The sequence below is a fragment of the Netta rufina genome (genome assembly GCF_964035555.1).
Source record: "Netta rufina genome assembly, chromosome: 23".
NCBI lineage: Eukaryota > Metazoa > Chordata > Aves > Anseriformes > Anatidae > Netta > Netta rufina.
In genome coordinates this window covers 3,519,054-3,535,036 of record NC_140147.1, presented here as the reverse complement: position 1 = coordinate 3,535,036, position 15,983 = coordinate 3,519,054, and the positions used below count along the sequence as shown (strand labels likewise).

General features: G+C 54.1%; 2 protein-coding genes across 2 annotated transcripts; both read left to right on the top strand.

Moving 5' to 3' along the window:
• Nucleotides 1-5,039: 5,039 nt before the first annotated feature.
• On the top strand, nucleotides 5,040-9,006 carry STMN1 (stathmin 1). The gene is made up of 5 exons (XM_084300656.1): nucleotides 5,040-5,077; nucleotides 6,079-6,148; nucleotides 6,874-7,046; nucleotides 7,741-7,932; nucleotides 8,259-9,006. Exons 2-5 carry the CDS (start codon nucleotides 6,136-6,138, stop codon nucleotides 8,325-8,327), a joined length of 447 nt encoding a protein of 148 aa, XP_084156782.1. The 5' UTR covers nucleotides 5,040-5,077; nucleotides 6,079-6,135; the 3' UTR covers nucleotides 8,328-9,006.
• Nucleotides 9,007-11,002: 1,996 nt separating this feature from the next.
• On the top strand, nucleotides 11,003-14,182 carry PAQR7 (progestin and adipoQ receptor family member 7). Its single transcript, XM_084300648.1, has 2 exons — nucleotides 11,003-11,059; nucleotides 12,846-14,182. The coding sequence occupies exon 2, from the start codon at nucleotides 12,885-12,887 to the stop codon at nucleotides 13,923-13,925; it is 1,041 nt and encodes a 346-aa protein (XP_084156774.1). The 5' UTR covers nucleotides 11,003-11,059; nucleotides 12,846-12,884; the 3' UTR covers nucleotides 13,926-14,182.
• Nucleotides 14,183-15,983: the final 1,801 nt, after the last annotated feature.

The window sequence follows — 15,983 nt, the reverse complement described above, 5'->3', positions numbered from 1 at the left end:
CCCCAGCCATCTGTTTTCAAGAAACTTGTGGAATTCGAGCCGCTGAGATCTCATCCATATTTACCGGCGGGGCAGGGAGCGGCTTGCAGAGCTGGGAGCTGGGACGGGAGACGAGGCCGAGGTCTGGAAGGGCTTCGATTGCACAAAGCCCCATTTTCTGAGGAAACAAAGAGAGAAAAACACGCCAGGAGAGCGGGCAGTGCTCCTCTGTGCCCCGGCCTGGGAGGAAGGGCAGCACTCCGACAGCCACGGGGCTGCACCCAGGTTTAAGGTGCCCACGAGCCTCTGCCAAACCTTCAGGGTCTTTCGCCGTCCCCATGTGCTGGGGGATGGTTTGCAAGGACAGCAAAGTGCTCGTGGAGCCTCTGGCATTAGTATATTAGGAGCTTATCATATTTTCCCACCCTCTTTAGAGCCTTATAGCTCCCATCACCATAGTATGTGGGTATCGTACGGTGCCGTCGTGTGTTAAGAGCTGAGTGTGATGTCTCAGAGTTATATTGCCCCAATTTCAGAGCAATTAATTTATATTTCCATCTCTCTTGCTGCAGGCGCAATCGCCATCTGTGGTGAGTGCTTTTACTTGTCTTTTTTACTTGTCTTTTACTTGTCTCTTTTTATGGAGGACTTAAGTGAGTTCGAGTGAATTTCTCGAAGAGCAAACCCACACCAGGAGCCAGGCGCCCTGCCTGATGTGAAAAAATTAAATCATTTCCAACAGCACACCGGCAAGTGCAATTTTTTTTTTCCAAAGGGAACATTTTCTTAATGGTGTATCTCAGCATAAATACAGTGTCAGCCTAAACCCCACCAGTAAGCAAACACCAATTACCTTACGCACTCCTTGCCCAGGGGAGAGCTTTCACGGGGAGGCAGACACTCCCTGAAAGTCGTGTTTTCCTCTTCATTTCCACGGGCTCCTAAGCTGCACGTGGGCTGAGACGTGTTGGTACCTGATGATCAGGGAGAGCTCTGCAGCCACCAATTTTTCCTGCAGGACGTTTCCTCCAGGCAGCAGCATGTAGGTGCCAGCACCGCGTCGAGGGGAGGAAGATCTGCTGGAGGTGAACACAAAGCCTGAAAAACACGGACAGGAAAAAACCTTGCGGCCCCTCTCTCTACCTCTGAGAGCAATTTTCTTTTCAATTACCATCTCCTCTAGCAGGTTATTTATTGTGGAAGTGTGGCTATGGCTGGTTCAGGTCAGTGTATTGGATTTCTGGCTTTAAATTGAACTTTACCAACACGGAGCCTGTTACCAGGCTCGGAGAGGCACTTGCTGCTCGTGTCACTTACAAAGGCGCTTTACAACCTCCTCTGCCTAACAAACAAGCTGTCAGCCCGTCCACCGTGGGTGCTTCAGGGTGGTAATTTTATACTCAGAAAGCGCACTTCCTTATTGGAGATTAAATATTTTTGCCAGTTAAAAGAGCTGCCGTGGGCTGAGTCGTCGCCTAATTCTGTCAGCCTCTTTGTGGGGTCTTGCGATAAGCACGTCAGAGGAGACTCTTTAATCTTCGTGCTAAATCTGATCGCGCCACGGCCTAAATTCACACGTACGAGGAGTCCTCGGGATGAGACCTTGATTCATCTGCTTCTCTGGGAGCAGAGCGTGTTGAGACGAAGCCGAGGGGTCTCACACTTCGTCTGTGCCAGGAGCGAGCTCCACTTGAGCCGGCAGCGAGCAGTTGCTGTGACCAGCACGAGGGCAGCGATTTTATGCAGGTGCACTCATCACTGGCAGCCACAGACCCTGAGAACAACTCAAATCCCCAGTCTGTAAAAGCCTTCACCCCTTCCCACTCTGGGAATATCTCCTGCAGGTTCTGCTGTGGTCCGTTAGTGTCCCAAGATGCAAATTGGTCTGATTCATCTGGCTGATCTGGTTAGATTTGGGCTTCAGTGTGTTCTTTCTTGAGCCTTTTATTTTTATTTTTTATTTTTTTGGGGTTAAATGGTGGCATTTTGAAGGAAATTTCTCGTCATGATGCTTGTTATTTTTTTTTGGAAAAACTGGAATTAGAGCAAAAAGCTCTTCTTGGTGATGAGGAACCCAGGAGACAAAAGCTGCTGCAGCCACACGCTGCTCGGCTTGCCGAAAGGAGTCTGTTTAGAATCCCAGTAAAAGTGTTGATAAACACAAATCAAATGCAAATTGAATAAAAGCCTTTCATATACTCCATTCTCATTGAGATCCGACGAAAATAAATTCCACACAAACAAGCGGGTCTTATGAAATGTTCCAAAAATAAAAACCCTCCTGCAATGAGGCCAAAAATGAGATCGTCTCCATGCATTTCCAGCTGCTAAGGGCTGTAATTCCTCTTTGTATTACAGCAGTGCTCAAAGATTTTGGCTTAAATTGAAACCAGTGGTGGCAGGTGTTGTGAAGAGGTTAGTAAAGAGTCTCCGTGTAAGCAACACGGAACAGAAAATGTCAGAGCTGAGGACAGATCCCAAATCTGATTCCCAGCACATTGCCTCTTACGTATGAGAGCTCTTATCTGAAATAAATGATTTTGGCTGTAAAGCTGGTCTGCAAAGGAAGGTAAGTTACATTCACGTCTTTCTCTCTCTCTCTCTCTCTTTTTTCTTTCTTTCCTTTTTTTTTTTTTTTTTCCTTTCCTGTGAAGAGCCCAGGAAATAAGATGGAAAGCACTGAGAACAGCCCCTGCACGACTGCAGTTATAGCTCAGTCTGCATCCCTTCTTCAGAAGCTGAAAATGATGTTTCATCATCATCTCTCCAGGGGATGAGGAGTGACTAAAGGCAGTCACAGGTACCAAACAAAAAGCCCCAAGCCCAGGAAGCTTTATTTCCTTTGGGAAATCCTGAGATCATCCCAGGATAAGCTCACTGATTTTACTAAAAAGCGTTAATATTAAAGCATCCAACATGCTGTTGATCCACATGGACGCTAATTAATGAATGATAAAGCAAAACACAAGCTGATGACACGATCTCTTGGCTTCTTTGTCTTCCAGCACCATTTAATGCAATTTAATCCAAGCACTCAAGATGTTTCACTTAAAAACACGTGTTGTGTGTGATAGCAACGCATATACTGCTGGGTTTTGAGCCAGGAACCCTGTAAATGTACCAGGCGTGATCCTGAATGGCCAAGCAGGCAAACCATTTTGTATCTGAAGCCCCCTCCACCCTACAAAAGCTCCACCATGCTGCTGGAAAATGGCTCTTCCCATGCCCAGCCAGCCACTCCGACAGCAACCTCTCCCAATTCTAGCAGCTCGGCGGCTGGATGTGGTTTCCATGGAAATAGACGTCAGATCAGCAAAAAACAGGGCAAGTGTTTAAAATAATCTCTGTTTTGAAAGCTTCATATATTTCTGTCACAATATTAACCTTCTTTAAGGTAGGGTTTTTTATTTTTTTGGGTGCAAAATCCGTGGTTTTGAGATTGTGCACGAGAAGGGTGGGTCCCCTCGGAAAAGTCCTTTCTTTGGTATTTTGGGTACAAAGACTGCGCTGCTGGGCTCGTGTTGCAGCAAAAGATTTGTGCTTTTCTCTGGCCATCTGCCTTTTATGTGTATTGACTCTTGGTGTTAACTCAAGTGACTGCAGCACGAGAACTACCGCAGCAATCGTACACGAGTGATTTGTACAGAACATGCAAAAATGCAGCCAGTTCATTTAAAACCCATTTGCGAGCACGCCACTTATCTATGCGTGGTAATGGCGTTATCTCGGGAAGGGAACTGCTCATAATGCAGCCCGTAGGACAAGGGAGGGTCCTCTATATGCAGCCATTGCACATTATATATCATGGAAATTGTGTTTTGAAGACAATTGTGGCTTTTCTGGACCTGCTGGTGTCACCTCATAAGAGAGGGTGGCCAAGTGGCCACCCAAAATCGTCATTCGTTTGGGTGGCCATCCAAAAACGTCTCCCAAAACGTCATTGCAGGGGCTGTGGGGCCAACGCATTGTCAGACCCAGACCCTGTGGGGTCAGCCTGTGGTGGCTGCAGCCTGGAGGTGAGCAAAGGTATGCAGTGGTCATCTTGGTGATGATCAAGAGACCCGAAATGACCATGGCCATGAGATGACCAAAGATGCTGAGACAACTGGCTGGCCTTGAGGTGACCAAGGCTCCTCAGGTGGCCATGGCTCTGCAGCAACCAAGGGCCCTGAGGTGGCTGTCACCTTGAGGTAGCCGTGGCCCTGAGGTAGCCATGGCTCTGAAGAAAGTGTTCCTGAGCTAGGTGGCCGTCCCTGAGGTGTAAGTGGCCATCTCTGAGGTAAGTATTCCTGAGGTAGGTGGCCATCCCCAAGGTATAGGTGGCCATCCCTGAGGCATAAGTGGCCATTCCTGAGGTATAAGTGGCCATCTGTGAGGTAAGTGTTCCTGAGGTGTAAGTGGCCATCCCTGAGGTACAGGTGGCCATCCCTGAAGTACAAGTGGCCATCCCTGAGGTACAGGTAGCCATTCCTGATGTAAATGTTCCTGAGGTGTAGGTCACCATTCCTGAGGTATCGGTGACCATTCCTGAGGCGTAAGTGGCCATCCCTGAGGCAGGTGACCACCCCTGAGGTACAGGTGGCCATCCTTGATGTAAATGTTCCTGAGGTGTAGGTCACCACCCCTGAGGCATAAGTGGCCACCCCTGAGGTACAAGTGGCCATCCCTGAGGCAGGTGGCACTGACGTGAGCGTCCATCCCTGTGGGGATGGCAGACAAAGGGAGTCCCACCGCCCTCGAGGAGCGGCAGGAGGACGCCCCGCAGAGCCGCGCACCCCCCGAGCCGCCCCGCGGAGCCGCCGCGCTCCGCGTCGCGACCCCGCACCCTCCCCACCGGCCGCCATCGGCCCTCGGGGGTCGCCGCCCCGCCCCCCCGCGAACTACAACTCCCGGCATGCAGCGGGCGGCGGGGAGCGGGGCGCGAGCCCCCCAGCCTCGCCCTGCTTCCCCCCCCCCTCCCCTCCCGCGGCGGGCGGCACGTGCCGCCGCGTTCGGCCAATAGGGGCGGGGCGGGGCGGGTCACGTGCCTTTGTTTGGCGCTTTTGTGCGCGGCGGGGCGGGCGGGAGCGGAGTGGGGCCGGAGCGGCGGAGCGGGCAGGTGGGTGCGCGCTGCTCCTGCTGCCGAGGGCCCGGCGGTGGCGGCGCTGGGCCGAGGGTGGGCGCGGCGGTGATGAGAACGGCCGCTGGGCTGTGGAGAGGGAGTCGTAGCGGGGAGCGGAGCCGGCGGGAGGGCGCTGAGGGCGGTTGTCAGGGCGAGGGGAGGCGGCGCGGGGGGCTCTGAGGGGCCGCGGAGGGCTCTGAGGGGCTGTGGGGGGGGCCGTGGGGTCGTCGGTTGTGTCCGTGAGGGGGGTCGGGGGTTGTGTGGGGGGTCCGTGAGGGGGTGACGAGGAGCCGGGGGGCTGCGGGAGACAATGGGCGGGGGTCCCATTGTCCCGCCGTCGGCTCGGAGGGGGAGCCGCCCTGATGGCGGCTGAGGAGAAAGGCGGCGGCGGCGCCCCCTCCCCTCCCCTCCCCTTCCCTCCCTGACAGGACCCCGCCATTGTCAGTGGGGAGGGGGCGGGGCGGGGCCGCTCCCCTGGGGGGCGGCTGTGGGGAGAGGGGAGGGGGAGGAGGAGGAGGGGGGTGAGGGGAGGGGAGGGGGCGCCGGGGGGTGCCCGGATGTAGCCGTTGGCCCCGCCCCCTCCCCGAGCCCCCCGCCCGCGCGCGCGCGCTCCCCCTCCCCTCCCTCCCCCCGCCCGCCCCTCTCCGGCCGTTTGAATTCGGTGCGGTTGGCGGGGCGCGTGCCGGGGGGGCGGGGCCTCCGCCCCAGCGCGCCGCGCTCATTGGCTGGCGCCGGGCGGCCGCGGGGAGGGGAGGGGACGAGGCGGGGAGCCGGGTCCTAGCGCCGCCCGCGCTGTCTGCGGTGGGCGCAGCCCCGCCGGGCGCTAATTGCATCGGCGGCAGCGCCGCTCCCACCCGTCCGCAGCAGCCTCCGCCGGCTCCTAATTAGCGGGTGCAGTCACCTGTCGGCCCCTTGGGCCTTTTCTCGCTGCTGTGGGGCGCTGGGGGGAATGGCAGCCGTGTGCCTGCTGCTCAGAGCCCTGTCTCTTTGTTACCCAGGAGTCCAGCTGTTGGAGGTCTTGCAGAGCAGGCTGCTGGAGGAGAATTTCCTCGGTCATGGCTACTTCTGGTACGTAGCATCGTGTGCCCAAAGCGCTTTTCCTCCCCACCTCTTAATTTCCTATGTAATTGTTGTGCTGTGTTAAATTAACTGTTGTCGCCAGGCTTCTCTACCCTCTCTAGGTTGCTTTGGAGAAGCTGTTAAAGCAGCGCGTGTGGAAACAGAACCAAAAGCCATCTCAAACTAGGCTGATAGCAGATGGGCTTCGATTCATCTGCATGCCATCTGCTCACTTAACAGAACCGACTGTCATTGAGACATCTTGGTGATCAGAACTGGTGTGCTGCTACAGCTGAAGCCATACAGGGCTGATATGCCTGTGCCCCTGTGGAGGTGTTTAAATAGCAGGAAGCTAGCTTAGGTGTTTCTCAGAGAAAGGGTTTCAGAGAGAGCCTTCTATGTTAGGTCTGAAGAAGAGATTTAAAATGCTCACCTCTAACTTCTCATTGAAGAAAAAACGTTTTTTTCATTTGGAAGTATGCTACGCTTGTTTTTGTGCGTCTGGATATTAAAAGCTAAAATCAAGTGTCAGGCACTTGAGTAATGTATCCAGGCAAAAAATAAAACTGTCCACTGTGTTTTTGAGAGGTGCTGCTGTGTAGAACAGAGCTATCTGCTCTGATGCACCTGTAGCCTTAAGGGAGTGTGGTGGCATTCGGTTCTTGAAGACTGCTGTTCCAGTTAGCTAAGTCCATTTCATGGCTTCAAATCCCATTTCTTTTTCGTGTTCCTAGATATACAAGTGAAGGAACTGGAAAAGCGTGCCTCTGGGCAGGCATTTGAGCTGATACTGAGTCCCCGCTCAAAAGAAGCAGTCCCAGAATTCCCTCTTTCTCCCCCAAAGAAGAAGGATCTGTCATTGGAAGAAATCCAGAAGAAGTTGGAAGCAGCAGAAGAGAGACGTAAGGTAGGTTTGCAGTAACAAGTTAAAGTGAGTTCTGCTTGATTAGTGTGTGGGGGTTTTCTTAGGTTTGTGTTGCGTAAGACAAATGGTGAGTGGCTTGCGTTATGGTGAAGGGAATAGTAACTGAGATTGTAACAATCTTGGGCTCTCAGGGAGATTTATTTCCCAAGTTATTTTAAATGGCCAATTAAACGGGGGAGATAACTGAGAGGTGATGGTCTTTCAGCAAGAAGCTGTCCTGGTCTCTATTTATAATGTCATGAAAGATTCATGTTCTCCTGAAAAACCTAGCGGTGAATCTATAATTAGAAAGCTTGTGGATGCAGCATCTTGATGTAAGATCTTGCTGATGTAAGATCTCCAGTGTGACTGGAATCAGTAACTCACTGTTCTGAGAAGCCAGAGTCTTCTAGGAAAGATCAATAGGTATTAAAGTAAAAATCAGTGTACAATTCTGGGATAAATCCCACTTAAAGATTTGTGAGCAGTGACACAAATTTGCTTTCCTGTGTCACTAGTAGTGGTGAAATACGGGCTATGGAGGTGGAGCAGGTACTGGGGGGCTTTGTACTGCATCAAGAATTGATGCAGATTCCAATTAAAGCGGCAGAAAAACCTCTGCTGAGGAGTTGCAGGTACCTGGATTTTAGCTGTGCAGTTTTTTAATGTTCAGAATGTGCCTGGTCTGTTTTGTCAGTCTCATGAAGCAGAAGTCCTGAAGCAGCTAGCTGAGAAGAGGGAGCATGAAAAAGAAGTGCTTCAGAAAGCCATTGAAGAAAACAACAACTTCAGCAAAATGGCAGAGGAGAAGCTGACCCACAAAATGGAAGCCAACAAAGAGAACCGTGAGGCACAAATGGCTGCTAAACTGGAACGCTTGAGGGAGAAGGTAGGTGTCGAGTCGTGGTTGGGAGGGAACGTGCCAGTGCTCCTCACTCACAAACCAGTTAGAGACCAGTAAATGGCTGTGTGAGGGGACTGGTACGAATAGACACATCCCTGGGTGTTCTGTGGGTCCAGTCTCAAAAGAAGATCTTTAAATCTGTGGGAGACCTTGTAGAAATCCTCCTCGTGGGGGAGGAGGGCGGATGGGGTTAGAGCAGGCTGCTCACTTCCTCTCGAGCCTTTCTCGAGGTGCTGCAGGTGTGAACTGGGGCTGGGATTCAGGCGGGGGCGCGCTCTGCGGCTCACTGCTCCCCTGCTGTTGGCTTCCAGGACAAGCACATTGAAGAGGTTCGAAAGAACAAAGAAGGCAAAGACCCCGGTGAGGCCGAAACTGACTGACTTCGTTCTGGAAACTGACACTCTCCCCCTCCTCTAAATATCCAAAGACTGTACTGGCCAGTGGTTTTACTTTTTGGTTTTGTTTTTTAAGTTTCTAGAAACTGATGTAGAACTGTAAAGTTAGATCCAAACTGTACGCTTTCTTTGGGGGCTAGAGGGGAGACCTTCCATGTTTCACTTTTTCTAAAGTGTTGTCTTTCCAGTGTAGCTATCTTCTTGTTGCATCCTTTTCTACTCCAGAGCACTCGCTCCTGGGTTGATGGCTAGTACTGTATCAGCTCTGTAAGACATTTGTGAAAGGAATATGTAGTAAACTGTTCCATGCTCAATATGTTACACTTCAAAAAAAAAAAAAAATAATAATCTGACTCTGTCCCAGTCTTCTAAAATACTGCTGTAACTGAGTGACTAAATAAAGCTGCACAGTGCTGTTACCATGAGAATCATTTCTGGCACTGACCTGAGGAAGAATTGGTTGGCCGATGCATACAACAGGCATCCTGAGCCAGCGCTGACCCAAAAATCTGTAACAGCATTTCTCCTTGCACCCATGGGCGTGCTGTGTAACTGTCTCTTCCCAGAGCACGCTCATTGTCTCGCTTGTACAGTGGGAGCTTTGTTTGGACACCTCAGCCCTTGTCAGCTGTGGGGTGTTTTTGTTCAAAGGGTTCAGAGCCACCTCCCTTCAGATGCTGGTGCCTCGACAAACGAGTCCTTGTTGCCACATGACTCCGAGCTGACCCGCTTATTTTTTTGGTAAGGGTTTCTGGAAGATAACTTGTGCTGTTGAATCGGGATCTGTGTACCCCTTGCTGCAGCGTCATGGGGTGAGAGCCACATCCACAACAGAAAATGCTGCTGAAGACAGAATTTGGTGTCTGCTGCAGATGTGGGATAAAAAAACTGTGCCCTGGGGCGAGTCTGGAGATAAGGCCTGCCCGCAGAGATGCATGCCGTGCTTGTTTTTCTGGGAAGTGAAACGTACAACTGTACTTGTGCTGTGAGTAAAGATGCTTTTAGGTGGCGCATTGCTGTATTGTACGCTTGCCTTAAAAACAAAAAAACACAAACACCCTTCCTGTAAGATCAACACAGGGTCTGGCGTGTCCACGAGTACCCGTGCAGCTTGGTAGTGAAGGCGAGGTTGCGATGGGTGAGTATAAATAGCTGTAATGAATGAAGTGTGTAACTTCCTGAGCTGAAATAATTGGCAGTAATGATCGCCTTCCCTCGGAGCAGGGGGCTTGTCACTTCTCAGCTCCTCGTGCTGTCCGGCACTGAGCTCTGCTCCCTCTCCTTGCTCATGGGGCTCCTTCTGCTCTGTGCCCAGAGCTCCTGGCACTGACCACGCACTGGACATTGATATTCTGAGGAGGGAAAACCTGGTAGGGATATTTTTAAAGGGGCTAATTGAGTCCTGGATCACTCCCCGGCGCTCTGGGGATTGCCAAGGAGGGAGGCTCGCTTCGGAAAGCTCTCGGATATCGCGCTTGGTGCTTTGGAAAAATGCAACAAAAAGGGGAGGGGGGGAAAAAAGGTGGGGAATAGGGCAACACAAAGCCAGGCTGCACAGATGGGGTGGCCGAGCTCTTGATTAAAGAACTTTCCAGCTCTTGTGCTTTACACTTGGGGGCAGGAAGGGCTGTACTTGTGCCTGCTCAGAAGCCCCCAGCTGCAGGGGGAGTAGCAGGCTCGATGCTTTCAGTGGCACAGGGGTGGGGGCTGCGATGAGCTCAGTGCGGGGGGAAAAGACCTCAGGCATTACAGACCTGCCTCTGAAAGAAGGTGAGCGGCTCTGGCACCGTGTGGTGAGGCTGCTGCTCAGAATCATTCCCATCTTTATGTGTAAGAGCCAACTGAAACCCAAAAATCTCTGCCTTAACATGGTTGCCTGGTGCTCGAGCGAAGTCCCAGCAGCCCAAATGCTGTATGCTCCCCCCTTCCTTCCAAGGACGAGAAGGATGCCAAAACCCAACCGCTATGAAGAGCAGGAAGGCATTAAATACGCTTCTTTGACTTGCCAGAGCTGTCACACGGCTGCCTGGGGCCTTCTGTTCCCTGCAGTTCTGCTTTTCTGCGCCTTCGTGTGCGAAATGGAGCCCGAGGCGTGGGGCTGGGGCCTCGGCAGGGGGATGGGGAGGGGGATGCACATCCTGGGGGGAGAAAGGGGTAAAGGAAAGGCCCTGCCCTGGTGCAGGAAATAAAAAAAAGAGGAAAATTCCTCTGCCTGACGGGGAGAACCTGCCCGAACAATGCCCGCGCTGCCAGCAGAGCTGCAGCTTCCTTCTTCCTTCAGCGCCGCGCTGCAGCGAGCTGCACCAACAGCCCCTTGTAAGGGAGTAAAACCGATATCCCCACCAATTCCCACCGCCAAAAGGCATCAAAACCCCCCAAACCCCCCAATTCCCACCCCCACCCCCATAAAACACAAGGTTTTGCTTGCACGGAGCCCTCCCCCCCTCCCCTTTCTGCGGGCATCCTCCGCTCCCCCGGCCCTGCCGAGGCCCCGGGGGCGGCTCCCGGTGCCCAGCGCTGGCTGCGGGTCCCCCCCCCGGTCCCGAGCAGCCCCCGAGGTCCCCCCCAAATTCCCCCCGGGGTGGGGGGGGGGTGCGGCAGCTCCGAGCCCCGGTACGGGGCGGGCCCGGCGCTGGGGGCGGCGGCTGCGGAGGCTGGGAGGGAGCCGGGGCTCCGCGACCTCCGCAGGGCAGCGCGGCCGCAGCGGGGCTCTGCAGGTGCCTTTGGGGGGGTACCGGGGACAAACGGGGACAAACGGGGACAGCTCCGGGCTGGGGGCACCGGGAGGGGGCGGTGGGATTGGGGGAGGCTCAGCCGAAAGGGGGCATCGCCCCCCCGCCGGGTGCCTGCTGGAGGGTGGAGGCTGGAGGGAATTGGGGGGGGAGGCTCGGTGCTGAGCCGGGTTTCCGAGCTTTGGGCTGGGGCTCCGGGGGGCTGCGGGGGCTGGGGGTGAGGCCCCGAGGGAGGCTCGGTTTGGGGGGGGGACACGGGACGGATGCTGCGGAAATGTGCTGCAGGAAATCCCGGGTGCGATGGGGGGGGGGGGGGGGGGTTGGAGGCCGGTACGAGCAGGGTTTGGGGTGCCCAGCGCTGCCCCGGCCCTACACGAGCATCCCTTAAGGCTTCGTGGCTGGGAAGAGCTTTGGAGGAGTAAACCTGGTCCTTGGGAGGGCCCCAAACGGCCTCCAGAGCCTCCCCTGCCTCCTCCTGCCTGGATCCTGCTGCCTGTGCCCCAAAATCTGCCCGGGGGCACCTTTCCCATGGGAACCATCACAAACCGAAGGTCCCCACGCATTGCGGTGTCCCCATCTCTCATTAGAGCTGCTCTCGCCCACATCCGCCCCAGTGGGACCCGAGGCTGCTCTGGACCTCCCCACGGCAGCCCACACCATCACGGGGGGGCTTGGGTCAAGGGGGAGCCTCCTTAGCCAGGCAAGGTGGGAAAAGAGCACTCGAGAGGGGAGCCGAGCGGCAAAGAGCCGATTTTTATCCCTATTTGTGCTCCCCAGGCAAGCGTGGGTTAGGGACCTATCTGCTCCGCTGCGATGAGGAAATTCTGGAGCGTAAAAAATACAAAGCAGTCCCACTCCCTCCTCCTCCGTTTCCAAACTTTGAAAAGCTTTTCCTGTCTGAGCCGTGCCTGAAATGACTGAACTTGCCAGGAGTTAAGGCTGTAAATCAGCACCAGGGCAGGAATTTGGCTGTTTTCCCCCACTTGTCTGAGCAGGAGCAGGTAAACGGGCGTGGGGGAGCTCACCTCCAGCGAGTTCTTTTCAGTGAGCCTTTAAGGCCACCATGCAAAGGCAGAGCGGGGCTGCCTTTATCTCGGCAGGGACAGCAGCTTCAAAAGCATAAATATAGGAAGCTTGCTCGGAAAGATTACGCTGCTGGATGTCAGTGATGCAACCGGATAAACTCACTCAGGCTGCATTGTTTTCGTGTAAAGTCATACGGCAAACGCAGAGTTGAAAACAGACAGTGAAAACCTCAATCAGATTACGGCTCTGCTCCCCTGCTCCGTTACTTCATCCCCCGAGGCAGCTTCTCCTCAGGTAGGGCAGGGTGCCCGGCCAGAGCCTCGAGCAGGGATTCTGCAGGCGGCCGGCAAGGGAAGATCGGGGCCGCTCCTGCAGCGGGAAGTTTGCTCAGGATGTTGTAGGAACAGAACATCCCGAACCCCTGGGAAGGGCCGAGCTGAGCTTAGGAGTTGGTGTATCCTGATAAATTAATTATTTTGTTGATTAACCCCGTGCTGGTGTCCTCTGCCTCTCCAGTCTTCCAGACTGTCGCCTGTGTGGGGCACTCCAGCAGGGCTTAAGTATCACATCAGCCTCCTTCATATCGCTATTTTTGGAGACTCTCTTATTTCAGCTACTCTCTAGTCATGCAGGATTTTACATATTAAAATAAATTAAAAAAAAAAGCATTCAAACAGCCCCTGTTGCTGAGTTTGGTGAAACTGCCATTAAACCCCACAGCAAAACTTTCTTCTTTGTCCCAAAGGTTGTGCTGGGTGGCGGCGAACTGGACTTTGGCTGTGTCATGGCAACGGCCGTCCCTGAAAAGCTCAGCCGCCTCTTCGTCAACGTGCGGCAGGTCCCTCAGCTGCTGGCCCCGCTCTCCCCCTCCACTGTCAGCAGTGCCGAGGTGCCGAAGGTCTTCTGGAAGCCCTACATCCACACCGGCTACCGGCCGGTGCACCAGACGTGGCGCTATTACTTCTCCACGCTCTTCCAGCAGCACAACGAAGCCATCAACGTCTGGACCCACCTGGTGGCCGCCCTCATCCTCCTGCTGCGGTTCCAGCAGCTCTCGCAGAGGGTGGATTTCGGGCAGGACCCGCACGCCCAGCCCCTCCTCATCATCATCGTGGCGTCCATCACCTACCTGACCTTCAGCACCCTCGCGCACCTCCTGCAGGCCAAATCCGAGTTCTGGCACTACAGCTTCTTCTTCATGGACTACGTGGGGGTGGCCGTCTACCAGTACGGCAGCGCGCTGGGGCACTACTACTACGCCATCGAGCCCAGCTGGCACGAGAAGGTCAAGGGCTTTTACATGCCCGGGGCCGTCCTGCTGGCGTGGCTGTCCTGCGCCGGCTCCTGCTATGCCAAATTCCGCTACCACCAGTCCGCCCACGTGCTGGGCAGGCTGTGCCAGGAGATGCCCTCGGGTCTGGCCTACGTGCTGGACATCAGCCCCGTAGTGCACCGCATCTACACCGCCCCGCCGGCTGAGCACGCGGACCCGGCGCTGCTGTATCACAAGTGCCAGGTCCTGTTTTTCCTCATCGGCGCCTTTTTTTTCTCCCACCCCTACCCGGAGAAGTTGTTCCCTGGGAAGTGCCATTTCTTCGGGCAGAGCCACCAGATCTTCCACGTCTGCCTGGTGCTCTGCACGCTGGCGCAGATCGAGGCGGTGGTGCTGGACTACGAGTCCCGGCGGCACATCTACTCCTCCCTGCACGGTGACCTGGCTCACAACTTCTCTGCCCTGTGCCTCTTCACCGTGACCTGCTCGGTCCTCACGGCCACGTTCATGGCCCGCAAGGTGCAGAACAAGCTGAGCTTCAAAGAAGATTAGGAGCTCCACGGGAGAAGCTGGGGCGCTCGTCCGCGGGCCTGAGCGGTTCCTCTGCAGCTGGTTGCAGCGATGCCGTGGCAAAGGCCACAGAGATTGAGGAGAAGAGGAATGAGACGCTTTGCGAGCTGTTTCTGGGCACTGCTCTGGTTAGGGAGGGGGAATTAGAGCTGCTCTTCGTGCTTTTTTTAATTCACAGTTAATCCCAGCTTGTTCTCAAAATGGTACACTGGTTTCGTTCAAACGCCTGAATAAACAGCTGGAACAAAACGCTGGTGGTGGTGCAGCCCTGTGCCTTCGCGGATGGGAGCTGGGAAAGGTTCTGGGATGTTCCTGAGGCTTGGGGCAAAAAGTCAGGAGCTGCCGACCAACTTCCCCGGTAGCGGTGGCAGCATCCGACCCACCAAAGCAAACAGACCCATGGGGGCTTGTATAAATCATAATGAAGGGTAGAAGGTTTATTTCAGATCAGTTCAGGCCCTTTTTATGTAGGGTAGGGAATTGTGCAGAGCTGTCTGCTCAAAGAGCACACAGGTGGGCTTGGGGTGGTGGGATTGGAACTGTTTGGAAGGGTCCCCAGAAGATCCCCAGGCCCACACTGGATGGGGACAGGGAGCCGGGGTGGGATGTCTGGCAGCCTGTCCCCTCACGCCCTGTCAGCTTCTGCCACGTCCCTGGGGAGGTCCTGCCCTCAACTGATTATTCCCACTGTAAAAAAATTCTTTCCTATATCAGGACAGAACCTCTCCTGGTGCGGCCTGTGCCCATTGCCCTTTGTCTTCTTGTCTTCTCCACCTGCCTCATGGCTGCCCTCCAAGTACAGGAGCCCTGCGCTGAGCCCCCCCGGGCCTGCTCCTCACAGGGAGGCCAGACCCAGCTCCCCGGTGTTAGCAGCAGGTTTTGGGGGGCCGCTTCCAGCCCCGTCACCCAGAGCATTCAGGAAGGTGGCGAGCAATGTGAGGCCCAGCAGCAATCCCTGGGGTCCCCCCCGACAGGCTGCCAGCTGGGGTAAAGCCATGGATCGCCCCCCTCTGAGCGTGGCCTCTCCACAAACCCCCCAGCCAGCCCCTATCCCCCCAGTTTGCCTACAAAAGGGAGCCTCAGCTGGACGTCAGCTTGTTTGCCACCAGATTGCACCGTCGGCTTTTTTTGGGTTTGGTGCAGGGCCCTGGTTGCCTCCAGATCTGCCAGGAATTTACAAATGAGTGGAGGACTTGAAGAGCTCCTCTTACGTGACTGCTGCCATTGCCCCTTCAGTTTTTGGTGTAGCCTTACTCCTTGCTCTGGTCAGATTTATGATTTTTTCTCTTTGCCTTTGCTATTTTGGTGGAAAAACAAACAAAGAAACCAGTTTTACTGAGTCCAATGCAGCCTTCCCTCTTCTATGATTTTCAGATTTCCCTAGGCATTGGCTTCTTGCTGTATTAGACTTCTGCCCAGCCCCATTTCTTATAGGGTCCAATTAACTGCTTTATTCACTGGGCTGCAGCCGGACAAACGGCCACGTGCACGGTGAGCAGCAGCCCTGCACGAGCAGTGAATGATCTTCGCTCACCAAGGGAGAGCTCCACACAAATGCACCTTCTACAATGTCTTTAGGGAAAAGTGGTTGCCTTCTCTTTAAACGTGCTGAGGCACATCAGATTGGATATTTCTCGGTTGTAGCAATGGGGTTTAAATACTGTCAACTTTGATCTACTAAATTGCTGTGCAAGAAATTCCTAAACAGTACTAAGCTGGTTTTGAGCATTCAGCATCTTAGCAGGGAATGTTTTGTGAGTACAAGCACCCTGCTTGCTTACAGGAAGCTTTTTGCAATATAGTGAAGAGCTTGAGCAGCAAAAAAAGGGCGTCCTAAGTAGAAATGTTGCATGAAATCTAAGCTTAAAAATAACTAGTGACCAAAAAACCACCTTAAACCTTTTGGATAAAAGCCAGGGCATCTTCAGAAAGATCCTTTGGGAAAGCAAACCCACAAGTCTGCACCTACTAATTCACACGTATATCATAGCGATAAAAATTGATTCTATAACCCAGCACAGAAAGCAGACAGAGATCAAG